General features: G+C 38.9%; 2 protein-coding genes across 2 annotated transcripts; one reads left to right on the top strand and one right to left on the bottom strand.

Annotated features, from left to right (window-relative positions):
• Window positions 1–829: 829 nt before the first annotated feature.
• On the bottom strand, window positions 830–3,416 carry LOC117489714 (insulin-like growth factor-binding protein 6). The gene is made up of 4 exons (XM_034139231.1): window positions 2,547–3,416; window positions 2,092–2,120; window positions 1,885–2,004; window positions 830–1,782 (listed from the first exon to the last, which is right to left on the bottom strand). The coding sequence occupies exons 1-4, from the start codon at window positions 2,860–2,862 to the stop codon at window positions 1,678–1,680; spliced, it is 570 nt and encodes a 189-aa protein (XP_033995122.1). The 5' UTR covers window positions 2,863–3,416; the 3' UTR covers window positions 830–1,677.
• Window positions 3,417–4,361: 945 nt separating this feature from the next.
• On the top strand, window positions 4,362–20,042 carry LOC117489411 (SPRY domain-containing protein 3-like). The gene is made up of 11 exons (XM_034138650.1): window positions 4,362–4,984; window positions 7,175–7,333; window positions 7,495–7,570; window positions 10,540–10,664; window positions 10,903–11,035; window positions 11,155–11,343; window positions 14,494–14,643; window positions 16,589–16,646; window positions 17,285–17,404; window positions 17,500–17,630; window positions 17,825–20,042. The coding sequence occupies exons 2-11, from the start codon at window positions 7,194–7,196 to the stop codon at window positions 17,957–17,959; spliced, it is 1,257 nt and encodes a 418-aa protein (XP_033994541.1). The 5' UTR covers window positions 4,362–4,984; window positions 7,175–7,193; the 3' UTR covers window positions 17,960–20,042.
• Window positions 20,043–20,545: the final 503 nt, after the last annotated feature.

Here is a 20,545-nt window from a genome sequence, read left to right as displayed (position 1 = left end):
ACAAAACTCGGAACTAAATCAGCATTACAGTCGGTAAAATGTAGCAATGTTCAGAAATAATCTTTACTCATCTCATGCACGTGATGTGTGACTGGTTTCATTGGTGGGAAGTAGCATTAGCTTAACTAAAGTACTCTACTAAAGCTACTTCACTTGAGTATGGATTTTATTTTGAAATGGGTTCTTATGCCAACAATATGTTTGGACTATAGTGTCATCACTGCAGATTATTTGATGTATAACATAATGAGTTATGTTATTGGCCACTTATAATATTAACACTGATAATAGTCATTATCCTCATCATTATCATTTCATATACCTCCTCACAAATACTAAGATACAATCATTTTGTGACAAATTATAAATAAATGCTTCTCATGTTGCTCAATTTTAAGGATTTTTGAAGACCCCCTTATCACTTAATCATCCCTTTAGATTTATTTTGGGCCTGGCAGCCTTATGACTTGTAACCACCGTTGTAAGGTTTATAAACTATGTTATACAACTTCATTCATCTAGATGAGGTTGATAAAATAAAACACCTTTCAGTATAATTGTCTTAACAAAAACGTAATGCTTTAACTAAGGTACTAAATACCTTAGTTAAAGTATGTTATGGAAACGTATGCAGTTATTTCAATTTTGTCATTTATGTCAACATTTTGCCTAACCAACATAGTGTTGCTAGTAAGAAGATAATAAACTGTCAAATTGTTTTATTGTAGCAAAATCATCAATCCAATATTGATACATGAGTTCATTGGGTTTGTTCTACCTTCAAACTCCTTTATGTTCAATAACAGACATGTTTGCATGACTTGTGCAGTATATGTTTTATTTTAAAAAGTTAAAAAAAAGGTATTTAAATGCACAAAATCCACAAAGCATCCATAGAGTGTCTTGTGGGCATGTTTGCAATAGTGCCCATCAGTGTCAGTTTTAACCTTTCTTAAACACACCTCCTCTTATTGTTCGACAGGCACGTTTTCTTCATGAAAGCCAAAAAAGCATAATAATAATGCCCATCTAATTCTGTAATAAAAACACACGTTTTGTTTAGAATAATACCTTAAGTGTCTGCTTTAATGGGCAACCACTGATAAATGACTTTTTCTAGTCTAATTATCTAATTACTAGATATATTAATATAAATAGAATATCATATTCAAAGCAATATAAATAGGATTACACAGTAATACAATTACAGTGGTTTCAAAGTCAAAACAAATACTGAAAATATATACAAATATAAAACATTATTACAAACATTTTTTTTCCTGATAATGCTTGATGGCTTGAAATATTAATGAAGCTAAAATGTTTTACACAAATATGTGTCGCTCAAACCGTGGGGGGCATTTTTGCAACTAACTTCTATGTGACACTGGTCTGGATAATTGAACATGTAGATATAGATTTGATCTAAATCTCACATAAGCAGAAATGAAAGGAATGTCTAATTAAAACGGTCCTAATATGTTCAGTAGAGGGCGCAAGGAGACAAAGTTACACCAGATTTGGAAACAGCTTTTCATTGGTGGAGAGCTGTTTCTGGTGGAGAATGAAATGTGAGACTCTGATGAGCTTCCTCTGTTTGGTGTTCCTTCATCTTTATCTCGTCTTAGCAATAAAGCTTCAGCCTCCTGTGCTTCATTTTTGTGGACTTTATGCCATTCAACAACTCAGGGGGCCCTTCTGTTTAGTTTTTGAGGGGACTTCCACACCCTTCTGATCCACACACCAGCACTTGCCACGTTGCTTAGCTCGAGATGACCTACACTGCTCAAACAGAGCAAACAGAAATATAGTTTTTCAGCTGGGAATACAACCACACATCTGTAGGAAAGGCTTTTTATTATTCCTCTCGTTTTGCAAACTCACCTGCTTCTTTCTGAAGAAACCACGCTTGTCACAGTTGGGCATGTAAATATCATCATCCTTCTTAATTACTTGGGCATCATGACCTTCGATAATTGTAGTTAGACGTTTACGACATGGAGGCTGTAAGAGTTGAAAACACATGTGAGTGCCTGACTGAATTAATGTCTCTGCATTCTTTAGGTCAATCAGTAAAAATGATGTTGTTACCTCACCCGGATCCTCAGTAGATGCTGGAGCTAGGATCAAATAGAGACAAAACATTTAGCCTTGATCACTTCTTAAGTAAACACTTTAATCAAACAACAGTCATTCCATTCTCAACTACTCAACAACTTGAATGCACTTTACTCAGTTATCTAATAGCAATAATTATACTACAATGACTATTAGATGAAGTAAAACCCATCTTGAAAATCATTAGTTATACTGCGACCTTTGAGCCATAAAAACATCTCCTTTGCTGAAACTCGTTGTGTAAAAATATGTTTTTCTGTTCAAATGTCCTCATCACTCCACTCCAAACTCAGGATGACATTCACAGGAATTTACTGAATGCTCACTTGTTGATAATTTGTGTCAAATCCTGACAAACAAATCAGCAAATGGTCAGTGTTGGTGAAACCCATACACCATGAACCTCACTTTCTTGAATCTCGTCTTACCTACAGTCGGGACACTTTCAGTCGGGCTGGTGCTGCTGGCGTTACTGCAGACCCCCCTGCCTTCCAGCAGGGCACGGAGGGGCCTCGGCTCATCCTCTGAAGGAGCACAACGCAGACCTTGGGCGCAGCTGAGAGTGTAAACCCCACATGCTTCTCCAATGGCCAGAGCGGTGGCATTTAAAGCTACAACCGGCTGACGCTGTGTGGACTTTGATTTGCAGGTGGGACATCCTCTGGACGGAGTGGTCAGCTGCACTGGGGACGACAGAGCCGGCTGGAGGAGTAGCAGCAACAGGATGTTTAAACACAGAAGCATCTCACACTGGAAGTTGTCCACCAATAAGGTAACAGTCCTACAAATGTACTCGTTGTATCAGGACTTTTGATCCCTCTCGATCCTAAAGTAATCCCTCTGAAGTGTGCCTGTGTTTAGAAAGCTGGATAGTAATTCCCTCAAGCCCAGGCAAAGTGATAATGAGGCTGAGAGACAACACTGGCAGCAGCTTTTAAAGAGTCGAAACCAGTGGGAAAAAGGTATGGGAGGGTACGTGATGGAGAATGTTAGTTTTCCCTCTTGTTTTCACACAGCTGAGCACACCCCGTTTCCCTTGTCTCCAAAACTCACTCACGCATGCTCATACCATTTGTTGTCTGTCATCCTGCAGGATAGTAATGTGTTTCTAAAACCACATAAATCACAAGTGTTTGCTATGTATGCTACTCCATTGCTCTGCCTGCTCCCCACTGAGAGGATAATTTATTAACCGAGGAGGCACTTTTATGTAACCAACCAATCACAGCTCAGCAGATGAGATATTATCCATTTAGGCTTTTAAATCAAGGGTTAATCAATTTGAATTATGTAACCTGCATGTATGCAATGTAATACCACCAGTAGCTGTAGTTGAAATGACCTCAAGGAAAAGCACAAAATAAAATAAAGAAGCTAAGCCATCAGCATTTATTCAAGAATTGTCTTTACTGTACTTTTACAGTAGTTGTACATTTTACATTTCTCAAGTAAATATAGTACTTTTTTCATATATTTATACACAAAATGAAAAGTTATTTTATATATTAATGCTGTATATTTGATATACAAAACCTATAAGGGGATTATGACAATGCAAACCTAGCTCCACCTTAACACTAATACATATTATTTACAGTTCATGATTATAGTGACCCAACATTATTTAAAATGAATATAAATTCAGTAAAAAAACACAAATCATGACTAAACCTACTGGGGGGAAAAATATGAATAATTTAAGCAGTGTTAAGTATTTAGTTGTTCAAAATGTTCATCCTTGTTTTGTTTTGACTTTAAATAGCAACCACTAAACAAACACTTTGTTCCTAAAGCGTGTTGACAGTCTGTGACTGCAGGGCTACAGATTCAGAGGAAAGGGCCGACACACAGAGAGGCTGAAGGAGTGCCACTCAACGCTGGATGACTAAGGCATTAATGGCCATGAGCAAAAAGTCCCACCCTGCAAATTCCACTGAGTCACAAACAGATTAATTAGAAGACACAATCTCAGAACTTGTCATAAATGTCACTTAAAGTACACGTTAGACTACTTGATGTGAAAATATAATAACACTGTGAAACAACACATTTTTTTTTTACTGTGTTTGGATGTATTAGGCATGGGTTTATGAATTCATGGTTTTCATTAATTTGATAAGGTATTGTGGATTTTTTGGCAAAAAGAACACAATCCAAATTGTTATGAAGCTTTTGTAGCAGCTTCTTAATAAAAACATGTGAAAATGTACTAGCCAATTTTATGATTAATATCATTATCACAACAAACAATTGAAGGAAAACAATCTAATACAATTGCCACATTGCATCACTTTTAGCAAAGTAGCAAACAATCCCTTTCTTTCACACTTGCACAACTATCTGTGAACTCGGTATCAGTCAAAAGGGATATATGTGGAAATGTTGTCATCTTGACTTGGAAAATAATATTTTCAATCCTCGTTATTTTAACTAAAGATAACAACTTTGGCTACTCTGTGATTCTTGCCTTTCTAAAAGTATACAATTCTTCATTAAATATGACTGTAAATACTCCGTATAGAGACTAACAGATACATTGTTATTTGTTTTAAAAAACAGTGGGATACGTATAGGAAAAGAAAACAATGTGGTAAAGGTGCCTCTTTTTAGTACGTTTTTTCTTTCAAGTTTTATGTGTAATGTTCGTGTAAATCATATGTTAAACACAATCTGTAAAACCTTTTGAAAGACTACAAAAACACACGGCAGTTCACAGGTTAAGGACTACACACTCTGTGTATGCTGTGATGTGATTGGTTGAGAGGGCGGGACATCCGACGGCGCAGGTTGGACATAAAGTGACAGACTTCACCTCCTTAAAATTGGAAGAAAACCTGAAGGACGACGCATTACAAGTTATAAAACAGTAAGGAACAACATGAAACAAAGCGGGTGTGAATACCTTGTGTTTAACCTGAGATATAGTCCTGTTTATAGTACCTTATTAGCCTTAACGTCGTACCGCTGAAAGCAGCTAGCCGGCCAACCGAGTCCTGTCTGTAGTTTAGGAAATACAATGCTGCGTTTAGGGTCGACTCGTAAAACGAAATATCGGAGAAGTTTACACGTTACAAATACAAATATAAGGTGATCGCTAGCATATTAGTTTATTTTACAAAAGCATATGATCAGTTGGATCCTACACTATATTATACATATTTTTTTATGGCTGTGAACTTGTTTTGTAATCAATTTGAAAAGATGAAGACCATTATTTCAAGGAACCGACATTTTTTTCAAGCAACGAAACTACTTGACAATTGACGTCAGTCTTTATAATACTACCATATACAGTCTCCTACCATACTACCGTAATAATATAATATACAGTCTATGAATAACCAGCGAAAACATATTTTGCATTTAAATAATAATTTATGAATTTGAAAAGGTAATAATAAATGCTCCAGCGTTGAGCTGATGGGTAAAGTGATTAGTTGATGGACAGAAAGATTATCTTCAAATGTATTATATCCTTTTTTTCTTGTTTTAATGTTTAAAGGGATGGTCTATTTTTTAGGCCTTTATTGACTAAATGATGATACATTGTGAAACTAATAGTACGATTAATGTCATTCTTAAAGGATTAGGTATTAAATTAATCTAATCTCTGCTTGCAGTCCTACATTATCAAGTGTTGGAAAACAGGTTTGCTGTTTTTCAGAGAGAAAAAGACCAGAAACACTGACTCATAGTTTTGCTTTTACACAAGCATTAGCAGATAAGCCAGTTTATCCTTCATCCTTTTTTTAAAGATAATTTTTAGGCTTTATTGCATTTATTTGACGGATGACAAAGTAGAAATGGGTGTAGAGAGTAGAAAACCTAAGACTTTACGGTTATATGGCTTTAACCACCCGGCTACCAAAGTGCTGGGAGCCAGTCTATACTTGAGTCAGTTGGAGTTCATATGGAGTGGAAGACACCCAAGGGAGACACCTGACCATCATAGGGCTAATACAAACAAGGGATTCCCGTTCGTGCCTGTTGGCAGTGTACAATCACTGTCCAGGCCTTTGCTTGTCTCTGGAATGTGGGATTAAATGGAAATGGAAAAACACAAACACATCAACTCCTCACAGGCAAGGTTTGGCCTGAGGACCGACGTTGTCAGGCAACAGTGATAATCATGTTGTGGTTAAGGGGTTTGCTTTGGTTTTAAGGAGGACCTGTGCTGTTTGTCTTAAAGCTATCCCTGTTCCCGACAAGCTTCTGTGGCTATAACAATTCACTGAACAAACGTCGGTGATTTGAAAAAAACCTGAGGCACAAATTATCTACTTAACTTTTCTTTGTGCAAATATCTAATGTTTAGAGCTGCAAAGATAAAAAGGCAAATTGTCGACTATACAATTATTAGCCAACTAATTCCATTATACATTTACTCTTTTCATAATTTTGCTGCTATCTAATCAAATAATCAACACACTGAAAAAACGGAATAATATCATATATATAGCAATTATCTAAAGTTCAAATAGCTTCAACTTAATTATATTGGTTTCAACCAACCTAATACAGTTATGTGACATTTGTTGACATACATTTAAAGGTAAACCAGCTCGAGTGCGCTAAAATTTGAAAATACACAGCCGGAAAAAATCTGCCACTTCCTTACAGAGCCCCTCCTCCAACACACACGAACGCGCACATGACCAATGAGGGCACGAGATAAGTTTGTGCACAGATGGAAGGCTGACAGGCAGGTAGGCCATCCAGTTGTTTTAGCCGGGCAGGCTAAAATGATTGGTCGTGCTTTTTACAGTACTACGGCAGTACAGTACACAGATGACATTTTTTTATGGATTTTTTGTCAAAGCACTTAAAATATTCATTGCTATCGGGATGTTAAGAGCATTCCATGGAATATAACAAAAAGTGTATCTCGAGCCGGTTTCTCAAACTTACCTACCCCACCTTTAATTAAAGTCAACGTTTCAGTTTTTTCAGTGCAGATTTTTCAACAATGAAAAACACTAATCTTACTCGGGCTGCTTTTGTAATAATGTTCTCTAAATCAGTAAAACCTCTTTTGATTCGTTTTTCTGTGTGCCAGTTTGTAATGATTTTCAGACATGGACGACATAAACCTTCATTATCGCTTTCTGAACTGGAGGAGGCGAATTGGAGAAATTCGTGATGTGCAAGCGGTGCCTCACCGGGAGCGTTACCGGGAGCGACTCCAAAGGGTGCTGAGAGACGGAGACATACTCAGGTAACAGTGATGAGTACCAAGTGTGTGAGACACAGAATATTTTTGTGTTTTAGTTCCATATTTTATGCCAGAGCTTTTCCTTTGTTTGCTGAATCAGCATCACACTTTGTTTGCATTTTGCAAGTTAAGATTTTTGTTATATTTTCTTTTTTTCTTCGTAGGTATCATGGGAATTCAGATGAAGTTGGCGGTTTTGTGGCGGCCAGGCCATTGTACTTAGGAAATCGCTATTTTGAAGTAAGGCTTGATCATTCACATTGTGTCCCCACGAGTCTCAGTGTGAACTTTAGCTCTTCCACATGATGTTGGGTTTAGCTCAAATAGATTTAAAAACAAAAATAAATGTAATTTCTTTGGTAAAAACATTGCAGTGTGTTAGAAACTGTCAGCATTTCATTTCCTGGGACTAGAAAGTGCATTCAACATTTTTGTACAGAAACTGTCACAGCAGTGAAGAAGATACATATTTAGCTTTATGTAGCATACATTTTTTACAATAGTTTTAGGACACAGCCCATGTTTTGTGTTGATAACAGGAGAGTTGGCAGCAAATTGTGTCTGACTGCTTTCCTTCATCTTGATGAGCCTTACTGTAAAATAATTCACAATAATTCCTTGGAACAGCATTGTTCATGAGAAACAACGTTTTTCATATTGGAAACACATGTGTTGCATCACTTGGAAGCTCTTTCTACACTCAAACCAGGAGTGAACTGTGTGCCAAAACCATTTACCCCAAAGTCAGAAGCATTAAGCTGTGCATCCTGAACATCACTTCTTAAAATACTTTAATGACACACTGTTCAGTCAACTCACAATGTGCACGTATTTTAATCACATCATTTTAATTGTAAAACCTTTGTGACTGTGAAGAGACAACAATATATGTTTAGTTCAAAGAGGAGACCAAGCAGAAAGAGTTTTAGTCGTCCAGATATTCAGTACATTGATTCATTAGCCACATTTCATGCTCTGTTTTTCTGTTGTAAGTTCAGGCTATGAACATAGTTTCACTTCATACAGAGGGTGTTTTAAGCCCTACACACATATTTGCCTTCAAGCTCTTCACCTGCAATATCTCATTCACAATGATCATAAGGGCATATTTTGAACTTGAAACTCTATGTACATGTTTTAAAAGACCATTCCTTGAATTCAGACAGAGGCAGACAAAAACATCCGTCATGTCTCTAGTCAGAAACAATCGATTCTGAAGGCGGAATAAACAGTACAGCTGATGCTGGCAGATTCTTCTAGCTGTAGCTAGCTAATTAAGATAATGTACGTTTAAACATCTTTGACCTGTAAGCCTCTGTTTATAGCTGACTTGTTTCAATATGAGAAATATTTACTTAATGGCTGCATGCATGATATTGTGCTGAATGCTATCAACAAGTCTTAGTCACCTGGGGGCAGATTGTTATTTGTAAACAGCCTCAGCCAGCAGCCAGTATGAAGTGTCAGTACTGAACTAACACTACATTCACAGCTGCTTCGTACATATATTTGTATATATGAGTCAGTGATGGTAGTTGACTTGATGGGTGTGCCGCCTTCATCCCATACGTGGGACCCTGACAAACTGGTTTCACAAAGCCAAAATAATATGCAGCTCTTTACAAATCCTGTGCTGTGTTTTTTTGCGAATGTTGATAGTCTAGACACTGTAGTTCAAAAACAGCCGGAGCACAGTGACTGTTTCTCAGGATAAACCATGTTGAAACTTGTCCAACACACAAACACATCCTGCCCCGGTCTGACGTGTAGTGAAACACTAGCTAACCCACTCTGCCTTTATTCTTGCGTATTTTGTGACTCACTTTGTGGGAGTCACGCAGGAGGAGTGAAAAGCTTTCTGCGTAAATGGATATAGAAGCTAATAAATCATAGTTAAGAAGTTGCTGGTAGATCTGACGGTAGATTTTAGGGTTCGGCTGCATGTTCATCTGGGAAAGAACTGAGAAGTTTCCTCTGCTCTTTGCCCTGGACTTGCCAGCAGCGCTCCGATTGCATGTCTGGCTCCCCAGGGAGGATGGCATGTGGCCAGTATTCAGTTATGATAACAATGCTGAAGGCCAGCTCTTTACTTCAGGGTTTTCACTTTGAACAAACATGCAGTTTTGAACCAAGAGAGGCCATATCATTTTAAGTTGACTTGGAAATGACATGATATAAAAGGAGAAGTCATGCTAACTCAACAGCAAGTTGTCTCGGGGTGGCCTGAAGGAGCAGAAACCGAAAGCATTTCTAGCATATATACTCGAAGCAGCCAAGTGGACATTTTGTAACCTTTAAGTTGCCTCCTACCATAATGTCTGTACAACTAGGAGAATAGTCAGTTCACCACTTTAACTGAGATGTCTCAACAACTATGGGATGGATTGTAATGCTATTTTAAACGCACACCATTGGTCTGCAGAGAATAATTTCTTCTGGCTTTGGGGAACCCCCGACACCAGTAGCAGCACCAGCATCAAACATATATTTGTCTAATACTAGTACTCCCATCAGCCTTACCTGTACTTAAGTGTGTTAGAAAGCGTATATTTGCTTGTTAATCATTATACCAGCAGGGTAGCCTTTTCATTAAGAGCCTGCTAGAATTAGCATTTAGCTCAATGATCAAGATTCAACTCTTAGTCTTGTTTTTTACAATCAAATGCCGTATTAGCTTAATAAACAGGATTACTTTATCTGTTTATTTGTGACCATAAGATACACGTTCTGTGCATGTTTTTTAATTTGTATTTCATTGCCTGAATCACCCATACTGTATGACCACATCCAACAAAAGAAATACAAAGAAAGAAGATGTCGGATAAAAAAAAGAAAGAAAATAATCTGTGTCCTCCACCCTCCCTTCATACTCCTCCTCAGTCCTTTTCTTCTGGCTTAACAAGGTTTGCTCTGCTTATGCACAATAGAAAACAGCCTCCCACACATTATGTGTAACCAGTAGTTCATGACCTGTTGTTTTGGATGTAAAAAGAGCTGCTTTTGAATTCATGATTGACGTCCTAATATGTGTAAGAACAATGTGTATGACCCCTCACATCATCGAGAAGGTACATTGGTGTGATTACCATTTTAACACATCCTCAAGATAGTCTGTTTTTTTGGAGTCCCTAACAAGAATAAAACCACCTTGGGAAATGTGATTTTTAACTGCAGTTTCTCTGAGATAATTCAACCTGTGGTGTGTTCAGGTGACCATCGTCGACACAGGAGTGAGGGGAATGATCGCGGTGGGCTTGGTGACTAAGCTCTACAATCTGGACCATCAGCCGGGCTGGCTCCCCCACTCTGTGGCCTTTCATGCTGATGACGGCAAGTATGTGATATTACACATTAGTTCTTATTATACAGGTGGACTTTATTCTAGGAAATAATATAATGTCTGGTCATTTTTATTAGGAGTAGGGAAATGTTGATACATCTGACTATTGCAATATTTAAAAAACATTGTATCACTGCATCTGATGAAATATTAAATATATATTTCTGGTTTTCTAGTGTCTAAATTGGCAAAATCTGAATCTCTTGAGCCTTCCCTTCTTGTCTTTCCGCAGATTGTACAATGGCAACACTGTAGGACAGCAGTTTGGTCCAAAATGCTGCAGAGGAGACAGAATCGGCTGTGGCGTATCTCTGGACTCTGATGATGGACAGCTCACTGTGTTTTTTACAAAGAATGGCAAAGAGGTAAGTGCTACTTCACCCTGAAATGATTCACCTCATACAGAATGTATTCAGCCGTTACACATTTATATATTAATGTATTCGGAGTTCAAAGCTAAAACAGTTTGTGCCTGTGTGCCTAGGTCGGCAGTGTGGAGATCCCAGGCTCTCCTGACGTTTTTTACCCCGCCGTGGGGATGCACTCTTTGGGGGAAGAAGTTCTGCTGGACCTGAAGGCTGAGTGGCGGGTGGAGGAAGACGATGGACAGATGATTGTGGATAGTCATGAAGAGGACTGGAGCCGTCTCCATGACGTCAAGGTGACCGGCACGGTAAGTGTTGCTGAGAAAAGTTCTACTGTGAGCAGGTCTGCCACTCAGTGACATACGAGTACAGGAACAGGCCAATTAAAGCAGGTATCTTCTAGCCAGAAGTGCATTTACTAATGTATTCATTACTGAAGTATGTAAGCACTACAACATGAGTGATGTTATAAATAGCAATATACAGATTTCATACATTTAAATCATTAAATATGTACCAACATAGGATAAGTGGAGTTAGAGAATGTAATAGTAGGCTTAATGTACAAACAGTAAAACAGTATAAAAGACATGTACAGTTACTTTTTATGTACAGTAGCAATAATGAAACAGTGTTTATGGTTCAGTCAGTGCAAGCGGGGTAGTGCTAATGACATGTTTGATAAGTATGAATGATGCAAAAACATGTAAATAATCAAATAAAATACATTTGTGCAGTGGTAAGTGCAACGTTGCTTTTGGAGAGGTAAGTGTTTCTCTGGCCATCATGTCCAGGACCCGAGACACACAGATTTAAGTCCAACGCTGTTTATTCACTTGACTTTATTCAAACTTGTTGGTTTATTTAAATAACACTAAAAAGGATTGTCCAGATTTACGATGAATAAGGCAAAGTGCAAACACCTAGATGACAAACCCTTAAGTCTCAGATAACCGATATAGAAATAGACGTAATTATTATCTTTTGCTAGATACCTGATAAGAGGAACAGCAGATATTCTCAGTTTGTTTCTCCCTGTCTCTCTCTGCGGGGGACTCCACCCTCCCTGTGACGGCAGGCCTGCAGTGTTTGTGTCTGACTCAGGACATATTACGCACAAAACCTGAATAGGAATAGGATGGGAGGGGATCGCGGCTCACTAGCCTTCAGGCAGTACCCTTATGCCACCCGCACATTTAATTATCCTTCATTTGTACCAATGTGGCCCCGTCCTGTATGAATGCAGGGCTGAGCTCCCCTGCAGCGCATCAATTACACAAGAAAGCTGTTTTAATTGTGACGTTTACGTTTTTGGATTACAGCTTGATGTGTTTCTATTATCAAACAATCTCTGTTTCTGGGTTTCTTCATCTACTTGCATATGCACTGGAGCGCCTGTTTACCTCATGAGGCTGTGCTGACTGCCAGAAAGAGATTAAGAGGACACAAACAATCTGAAAATGAGTCTGAATGTCCTCTTTCCAAGGAACCTGCTGCTTCTTAATGATAGAGGAGTGGGTTTAACTTTGCTAATCGACAACCATGGTAGTAATTAGATGTTGGCCCTCGACGCTCAGATATGTTTCCTAGCTTTTTATCTTCAGCCAGTTGTATTGCGTTCCCTTGTGTTCAGCTACTGCTCTGATGACATTTGAGAAGGTCACTCTGGAAATGGACCCAGTGTTCCTGCTGTTGATGTTATCCTCTGCTGCTTGTAGTAAACAGTAATGTTATCTTCTTGGCTTTCCGTACCCAAACTGTTTGGAGCAGTCAGTGATGACTAATCCAAATCATGACCACTTTTTTTTTTTATTGCATGCAACAGGATAATTGAGTAATAAAACATGTTCTTTCATCTTATGTAACTAATGTCTCTATCAGCATGAGAGGAAGGCAGCAGTGCACATCAGACAAGCTAACACTAGCTAGTGACTGGGCCGAACTCAGGAGTCATTATAATAATTGAATAAATTCTTCCTCCAGTTTTATTGACATGCCTAAGTATACAGTTGGTGTAACATCCTGCTTGACAATAGTTAGGCAGTGTTTACGCTTATTTATGTAAATAGTAAGAAGACCCAGAAGATTGTGAGGTTGAACGGGGCAAGACTTCTGCTCTCCATATGGGACAGATACACTGCTTAAAGGTGGGGTAGGTCATTTTGAAGAAACCAGCTCGAGTGCGCTAAAATTTGAAAATACACAGCCGGAACAAATCTGCCACTTCCTTATAGAGCCCCTCCTCCAACACACAGGAACGCGCACATGACCAATGAGGGCACGATATAAGTTTGTGCACAGATGGAAGGCTGACAGGCAGGTAGGCCATCCAATCATTTTAGCCGGGCCGGCTAAAATGATTGGTCGTGCTTTTTACAGTATTACGGCTTCCACAGATGACATTTTTTATGGATTTTTTGTCAAAGCACTTAAGATATTCATTGCTATCGGGATGTTAAGAGCATTCCATGGAATATAACAAAAAGTGTATCTCGAGCCGGTTTCTCAAACTTACCTACCCCACCTTTAAAGCAAGCCTCTGTGACTTTTGTGAACAGCAGCTATTGAGGCCGCAAGTGACAAATATGATACGATGCTTTATGTGAAACAAATCAAATCGCATTTATAGCCAAATATCACAAATTACACAAAAGTGTCATAAAACAAGCTTATTGATGCATTTATGTTAGATATTTAGCTCTATCATCAGCCACCAATATGTTCATACTTGACTAAATTAGGCTGTAGAACCAAGTGTATTGGATTGAGTAAGGATGTGCTTTATTACTTATGAGTCAATGTTTGTAATACACAACACTGACATTTTATCATCTTTCGAAGTAATTGTGGCTAAGACATATTGTATGCAGTAACAAACACTTCGACAAGAAAGTGTATTTACACATTAACCCTTAGGAGTCGGCCGTCACGCCGGTGTGATCAGATCATGTGACCTGTGCCGACACTGCATAAAAACAACAGTCGCACCAACATTGCCGGCTGCTTTTGTCGAAAGTACTGGCTTGAAACTCTATGCCAGTCTTTGTTTCATGTAAATAGACCCAGTAAAACCGTAGATACGATGATTTAAAGTTGATACACAAATATTTTGCAATTTTGGGTCCAAAATGTTCATATAGTATGTAAAAAAGAACTATCAGTTTATATAGGTGAGGTTGTCTTAAAAAAATAAATACCAAACATTGACATGCTAAACATTTCTTAATGGGGTTTGGTAAGAAAAATCTAAAGTATGCGAAGACAGCCAAATTAGCCCAGGACTCTAAAGGGTTAAGAAGCACAGTAAGGAACAATAGATCTGAGTTGCTGTCCATTGTTATGGCCACCTCATAAACCTATCTAATAATCCCTTTTTTGGCTCTTTTTTGGTCTTGGTCATCTCATAAGAAGATGATCTGTCTCCAGATAAGATTGAGGTGACTGTGTTGTTTCCACAGCTGCTGGAGTACGTGGGTAAGGGGAAGAGCATCGTGGACGTGGGCTTGGCTCAGGCCCGGCGGCCCCTCAACACGCGCTTCCACTACTACGAGCTGGAGATCACAGACCCTGGAGAGAAGTGCTACATCGCCCTGGGGCTGGCACGCAGGGTAACAGTCTCATTCATAACACTACTGATCACACATGTCTTTATCAATGACACACCATATCACTTTTTCCCCACACTCTGCTGGTTTTCTGTCGGTAAACAGAAACCCCCCCCCCCCCCCCCCCTCACCTCGTCATCGCGTTTCCTCATGTGCACCGCTGCTCTCACTGTTTCCAGTCTGAGTGATGGATGACTGAAAGAGGAAAAGCTAACAACTGAATAAATATTGTCTCATTTTACCCCAGCATCTGGTCTTCCATAGAAAGCAGGTTGTTCCATTTACATGCTAATCTACCATGTCGACTACAACACTGCAGTCAGGTTCATGAGAGGTTATTGAAAAGATGCGAGGAGAATATCTGATCTTAGCTCGCTTTGTTCCAGCTTTATTCGACTCCCTCGAAGATAAAAGAATAAAAAGGAATTCAAAGTATGCAGGAGTTCCTCAGGCTAAGCAATTAAAGGTTTAATCCTAATTAACGAGGTGATATTAAATCATAAAAGATAACAGCAAGCACTGATCCGTGTTTTGTAAATAAATTAGGACTGAGAGAAGACTTGTTGAAGGACTTGAACTTCCTCCGACTCCTCGCCAGTCGTCTGTGCACGCAGCGCCCTCGGGTCACACTTGGTGGAGAATAGAGCTTTGTCATTTCGCTGATTGTTTCCCAGGAAGTGTATTTGTCAACGTGTCTGCGGTTTTGGAGGAGCATTGTAAATCCTTCAAATGGTCATTCCTGAGGTTACGTTCTGTCCCCCCCCCCCCCTTCCGTCAACTCATGCAAGACGCACCAGTCTGCTGATGGGAAGCATTACCTCTCGCTGCAGAAATCAAAACAAAGGTGTCTCTCTGTCTCGTGGTAACGCATGCTTCACTTTTTCAATTTGCTCCACGGTTGCTTATATTGGATGAAGAAGCATTTGTTGTCAGTGCATTCCTTTTCTCTTCTGTTGCTCCAGGCGAAAAGGCTTATTTTCTCTGTTTTCTTCTACGCACCTTATCTATTTAATTCTATGGTTTTGCTTCAGTCTTATCTTCTCATGCTTTATCTCACCTGTTGCTGTGCTCATCATCATATCAGTGCACTTCTCACAAGGGCTTATATGGTTACTTAGACTTCTCACTGTAAGGTGTCATCTGTTTTATTACAGGAAATCCAATTCAAGAATCCCTCCCTGAAAGTTGCCGCAGATGATTTAGTTTGTCCATCAAACCCTCTGTAAATGACACTTTCCCCAAAGCTAGATACAAAGTGTCTAGCTCTATTTGAAGAAGCAAATAGTTGTCTGGACTGGATTAAGGTTAGGGGTCTTAAATGGAAATGATGTTCTCCATCTCCACTTACTGGGAATAAACAAGTGCAGTGAGCAGACTTCTCAACTTTCTGCATGGATTCTGCACCGTAAACACAGACTCACAGTTATTGATGTTTTATTTAAGCTGCCTGGGCCTCTGAGCAATTTTCAGTTACAAATCACTTTGGTAGCCAACCCAATGAACTGTGTTATGGTAGTGATTAATAAGGAAACCAATAGATGATGTCTTTTTTTCTGCAGCTTGTCCAATATGTCAATATAATTAGGTAAAACTCCTCAAGATAATAATCAAAAATACCTTTGTTGAGATATCCCAATCAAAATATTTATTACCTAAAGACATTATATTGACATATTATATTCACAATTGAGTGAGCTAACAGCTAACCTCACAGCACAGTTGTCATGTCTCTCTGCACCTGGGATTCCTAACCTCCTGACACCTCAGTCTAAACACTGACATTTTCTGGATGCCAAAAGCTACAAACAATGTTTGTTATTCATGAAGCAAAATCTTGTTTTGAAGTTTGAGTCTGTCTCCCCAATTCAATACAAAAATATAGAGAGGAAAAGAAACTTGAGGGTGTGCTTATCGATCTTAACATGTCTCTTTCTCCTTTGTCTCACAGGACTACCCCAAAAACAGACATCCAGGCTGGAGCAGAGGGTCTATAGCCTATCATGCAGGTCAGTGCAGTCGTGATGGTGCATGTCGATCTGTCAATGTGATAGTTCTGCATTCAAATTAAAACCATATTAAACTGCCATTGTCATTGTGGTCAGTGTAAGTGTTACATATCCTTTCTTATGTTTTCGTACTGTACACATTACCGGTTAGCAATCACTAAGAGCACCAACTTGTCTCATGTTTCTGGCAATAATATAAGCTACACATGTATTATTTATTGGTTGCCATGCCAGTTATAATTGAATATGTAAAAGCTGTCTTCCACCAGCCAAAAAAGTGTATTTCAGAAAAGAGTTCCCAATGAACTTGTGAGTGTAATTGCTCCAACTTAATGTTTGTTCTTCCCTGGGTTTCGCCTTGGTTTCCTCTTGTTGCTCTGGTTTCATCCCACAGCAGGTCAGACCAACTGGAAACTTTCAAATGCCTGCAGGGCTGAGTGGGAATGAGTTTGTCTGTCTGTAGTTGTCTGAGCAGGACCAGTGGCTCAGAAAACAAATGGACGGATATTAGTTTACACTGCTCCACCCAACAGAAAGATGTTGTTAGCAGAGGCAGATGTTGTCTTGTGTCTTGAGTGTATCACGCCCACACGCATGTGACACAAAGCACTGATCGACGCCCCTGTTGTTCTTCGCAGATGATGGAAAGTTGTTCCAGGGCAGCGGGGTCGGGCACGCGTTCGGCCCGCGCTGCTTTGAAGGGAATATTATGGGCTGTGGGATCATGTTTCCACGCGACTACAGCCTGGACGCTGGAGGTGAACGTCTTCATAATGTTTCCAAAAGCACTGTGCCTCAGCATGTTCGATCTCTTATAAGCTTTCTTTCTATTTCTCTGTCTGGGTTCTCTCAGATGACGTAGATGATTGGGACTTTGACATTATTCCCAAACCCAGTGAAGTTCAGAATGATCTGTATGCGAACAATGAAGAAGAGGAGGAGGAGGAGGAGGAGGGAGAAGATTTGGAGGGGAGGAAGGTCACGGTAAGATGCTTTCAAGAGGAATATAAAATAGGGACTCTTAAATCCTTCAGAATCAGGTTAAAAGCCAAGTAGGTTTACACATACAAGGAATGTGCTTTGGTGTATACAAACACAGTCAGGAAAAGTATAAGAATACTGTATACATTTAAAAATTAAGTGTACAAATATTCATATTATCCCCTTGTGTTTAACAGGTGTTCTTCACCAGAAATGGAAAGGTGGTGGGCCGGAGGGACGTGGCCTTACCTGTGGGGGGCTTGTACCCCACTATAGGCATGATGAGCCCTGGGGAGAAGGTCAAAGTGGACCTGCACCCCCTCAGTGGCTGAGTAGAGAGGAGAAAAAACTGCGGAGAAATCAGAGCATGGACGAATAATTGAGCTCTGGTACATTTTTGGAGATGAGATACTAAATACCTCCACATCAAAATGCTCCAAGATGTGACTTGAAGAGTCCAGTGTAGAAGTGACTGTGGCTCATGCTGTAAGAATGATCAACATAATGTATGTTAATTTTACATGCGTGCCTTAAAGTGCTTTATAATTCATGTTTTTCAGAAAATCCAGAGGTTTGCATAGGGAAAACGTTTCTCATCTGCACTATGAGTAAAGTTCATAGAATGCCAAAGAAAGGGTCACACCAGAATGAATGTTAAAATCCAATCAGAGCAAATGCCAGCCAACAAGTGAACCCTCTTATCAGCAATAGATATGTGACAGCAGGCTGAGACGCACTGCTCATCACCGGAGGTCTGCTGTACCTCCTATCAACGGTGTGTTACTGACACTCAGTGGTGAGAGGGAGACATGCGCACATAGTCTTCCAAAACGAAAGAAGTAGTGCACTGAATGAACAGTGCCTTTACTTAAATCAGCTGCTTTACACGTGTGGTTCAGTACACGTGTGAGTTCATATTCTGACATGGACTCATTACGCCATGTTTTGTGCAAAGCTGCAATAGGAATAATGGGATGATTACATTTCCAAACATGTTGCTGAAGCTAAATCCAAAACAGTTGAATTGTCATGTTGGGAGAAGCAGTTTGAAAAGCTGAATTCTAAATTAGGATTGTTTTAATATCATGACTTGCTTTTGCCCTTTTTTAATATATGATTTTAACCAAAGTGTACACGATGTAATGTAATCCAAATCATATGCTGGACATAATCACTCCAAAGTCTTTAGGAGAAACATGCGTGTCTAAAAGATGCAAAAAAGAAACCAAAATTCTTTTTTTCCCCGTTTATCTCGCAGTTTACCTTAAACTCCCGACAAACCAAGAGTAAAACTGATCTCTATATCTAAGTTAACATAGTAATGATGGATACAATGGAACCTCATCATTAGGGTTTAAGGGGAAATACAAACTAAGTTGTCTCAGACTATTAAACTATCTCACAACAAGAATAATTAAGGACTAAACATGGTATAGAAGTACATTTCAAAAGATTTGAATGTTGAAAATGAAGCCATACTGTAACTATGTGCTGCTCTCAGGTATATTTGAAAATCCAAATTCACATACCTTGTCTTTTCTGGTTATTTTTGTGATTTTGCTGTATGTTCAAGTCAACCATTGATTGTCACAAGCCTGTATTTCTTTTAACAACTGTGCCTATTTTCCTTTTTGACATTGAAGACTGTTAAAGGAGAATTTGTGATCCCCTCCCCAACTCCAAGTAAATGCTAAATGTTCCTATTGTTTTATTTTTGCGACACAACATTTTGCACACCTACTTTGATTTCTGTGATGCAATTGGAAGTTATTCATGCAAATATAATAGGCTGTTAAAACTAGTTGTATATCATGGTTATAATAAACAAATATAGTACTTCTTTAGGCCTAAAAGCCTGACTGCTTTTAAAGGCTTGACCTAATGAGCAAAGTGCCTTGTTTAATATTCCATACGAGTGCTGGAAATGTCACATTATCGGATGCATGTTGCATAAATAAGGAAAGATTGCATCCATGAAGTATCTTCCTGGTCAGCAAGACAATTTAAAGGCTGTTGCTCATGTAATGCTCAACTGCTGCTAAATGTGTGCCGAGGGAACGCTCTGCACATCATTATATCAGCCCGTACTGTATAGGGGTGTACTGTGTTTGTTATTCACTTTTTATTGTCATTGTCCACATTTGTGTTAGTGGTCATCTTATCATGGGAGCTAATGATGGGCGTCTGCTGCTGTTGGACGCATCAACTCACGTTTAATGTTTAGCCCCACTTTATATTTTATTTAATTAATCATGAATGAAGTTTATTATCAGTCTTTCTCAGTCCAGCCCTTGTGTAAATCCTGTAATGTTTTTTTATTTCTTCTTGACTTTTATGGTCCTCCTTGTCTCTTTTCCCTTAAAGCAATCGGGTAAACATGCCAAAAATCATTTAAAATAAAATATTCACACCCTGCTTTGGCCTTTTCTTTTGCATTAAGTTTAATACAAATGACATTGGACATTTACTGACTTAAAATGCTAATGAGATCATCTTAGATGACTTTTAAAATGCAGAACGGATATTTGAATTGCTAAATTATTTATGTATGATGAATCTTTCTTCCCTGAACTGCATGGTCGGACCGGAGTTAAATGATCACAGTAATTATTGTCTTAGCATTGCAGGTGCTCTATTTAGGTTTTATAAGAAGTGATGACCCTAAAGCTGTTCAGAGTGGAATATCAATGGATGTTGTAAAAATGTTATGTTACTGTTTTGGATGTTTTAAACTATGCAAGTTACAGCAGTGGTACTAATTATTTAAAAATCTAAAAAAGGATCTTTAAAAGGACATTATATCCATCGTCCAGTTTTGTTGGGCATTTTCTTTGGATTCATAGTTATAATGGCCGTATGTTCTCAAATGCATAGCATGAAGGATGCTCCTAAGCAATACATGAATACAAAAAAGATAA

This window comes from Trematomus bernacchii, unplaced genomic scaffold, assembly GCF_902827165.1.
Source record: "Trematomus bernacchii unplaced genomic scaffold, fTreBer1.1, whole genome shotgun sequence".
NCBI classification, from domain to species: Eukaryota; Metazoa; Chordata; class Actinopteri; order Perciformes; family Nototheniidae; genus Trematomus; species Trematomus bernacchii.
Note: the sequence above shows the minus strand (reverse complement) of the source record. Positions and strands in the feature narration are given on the sequence as shown.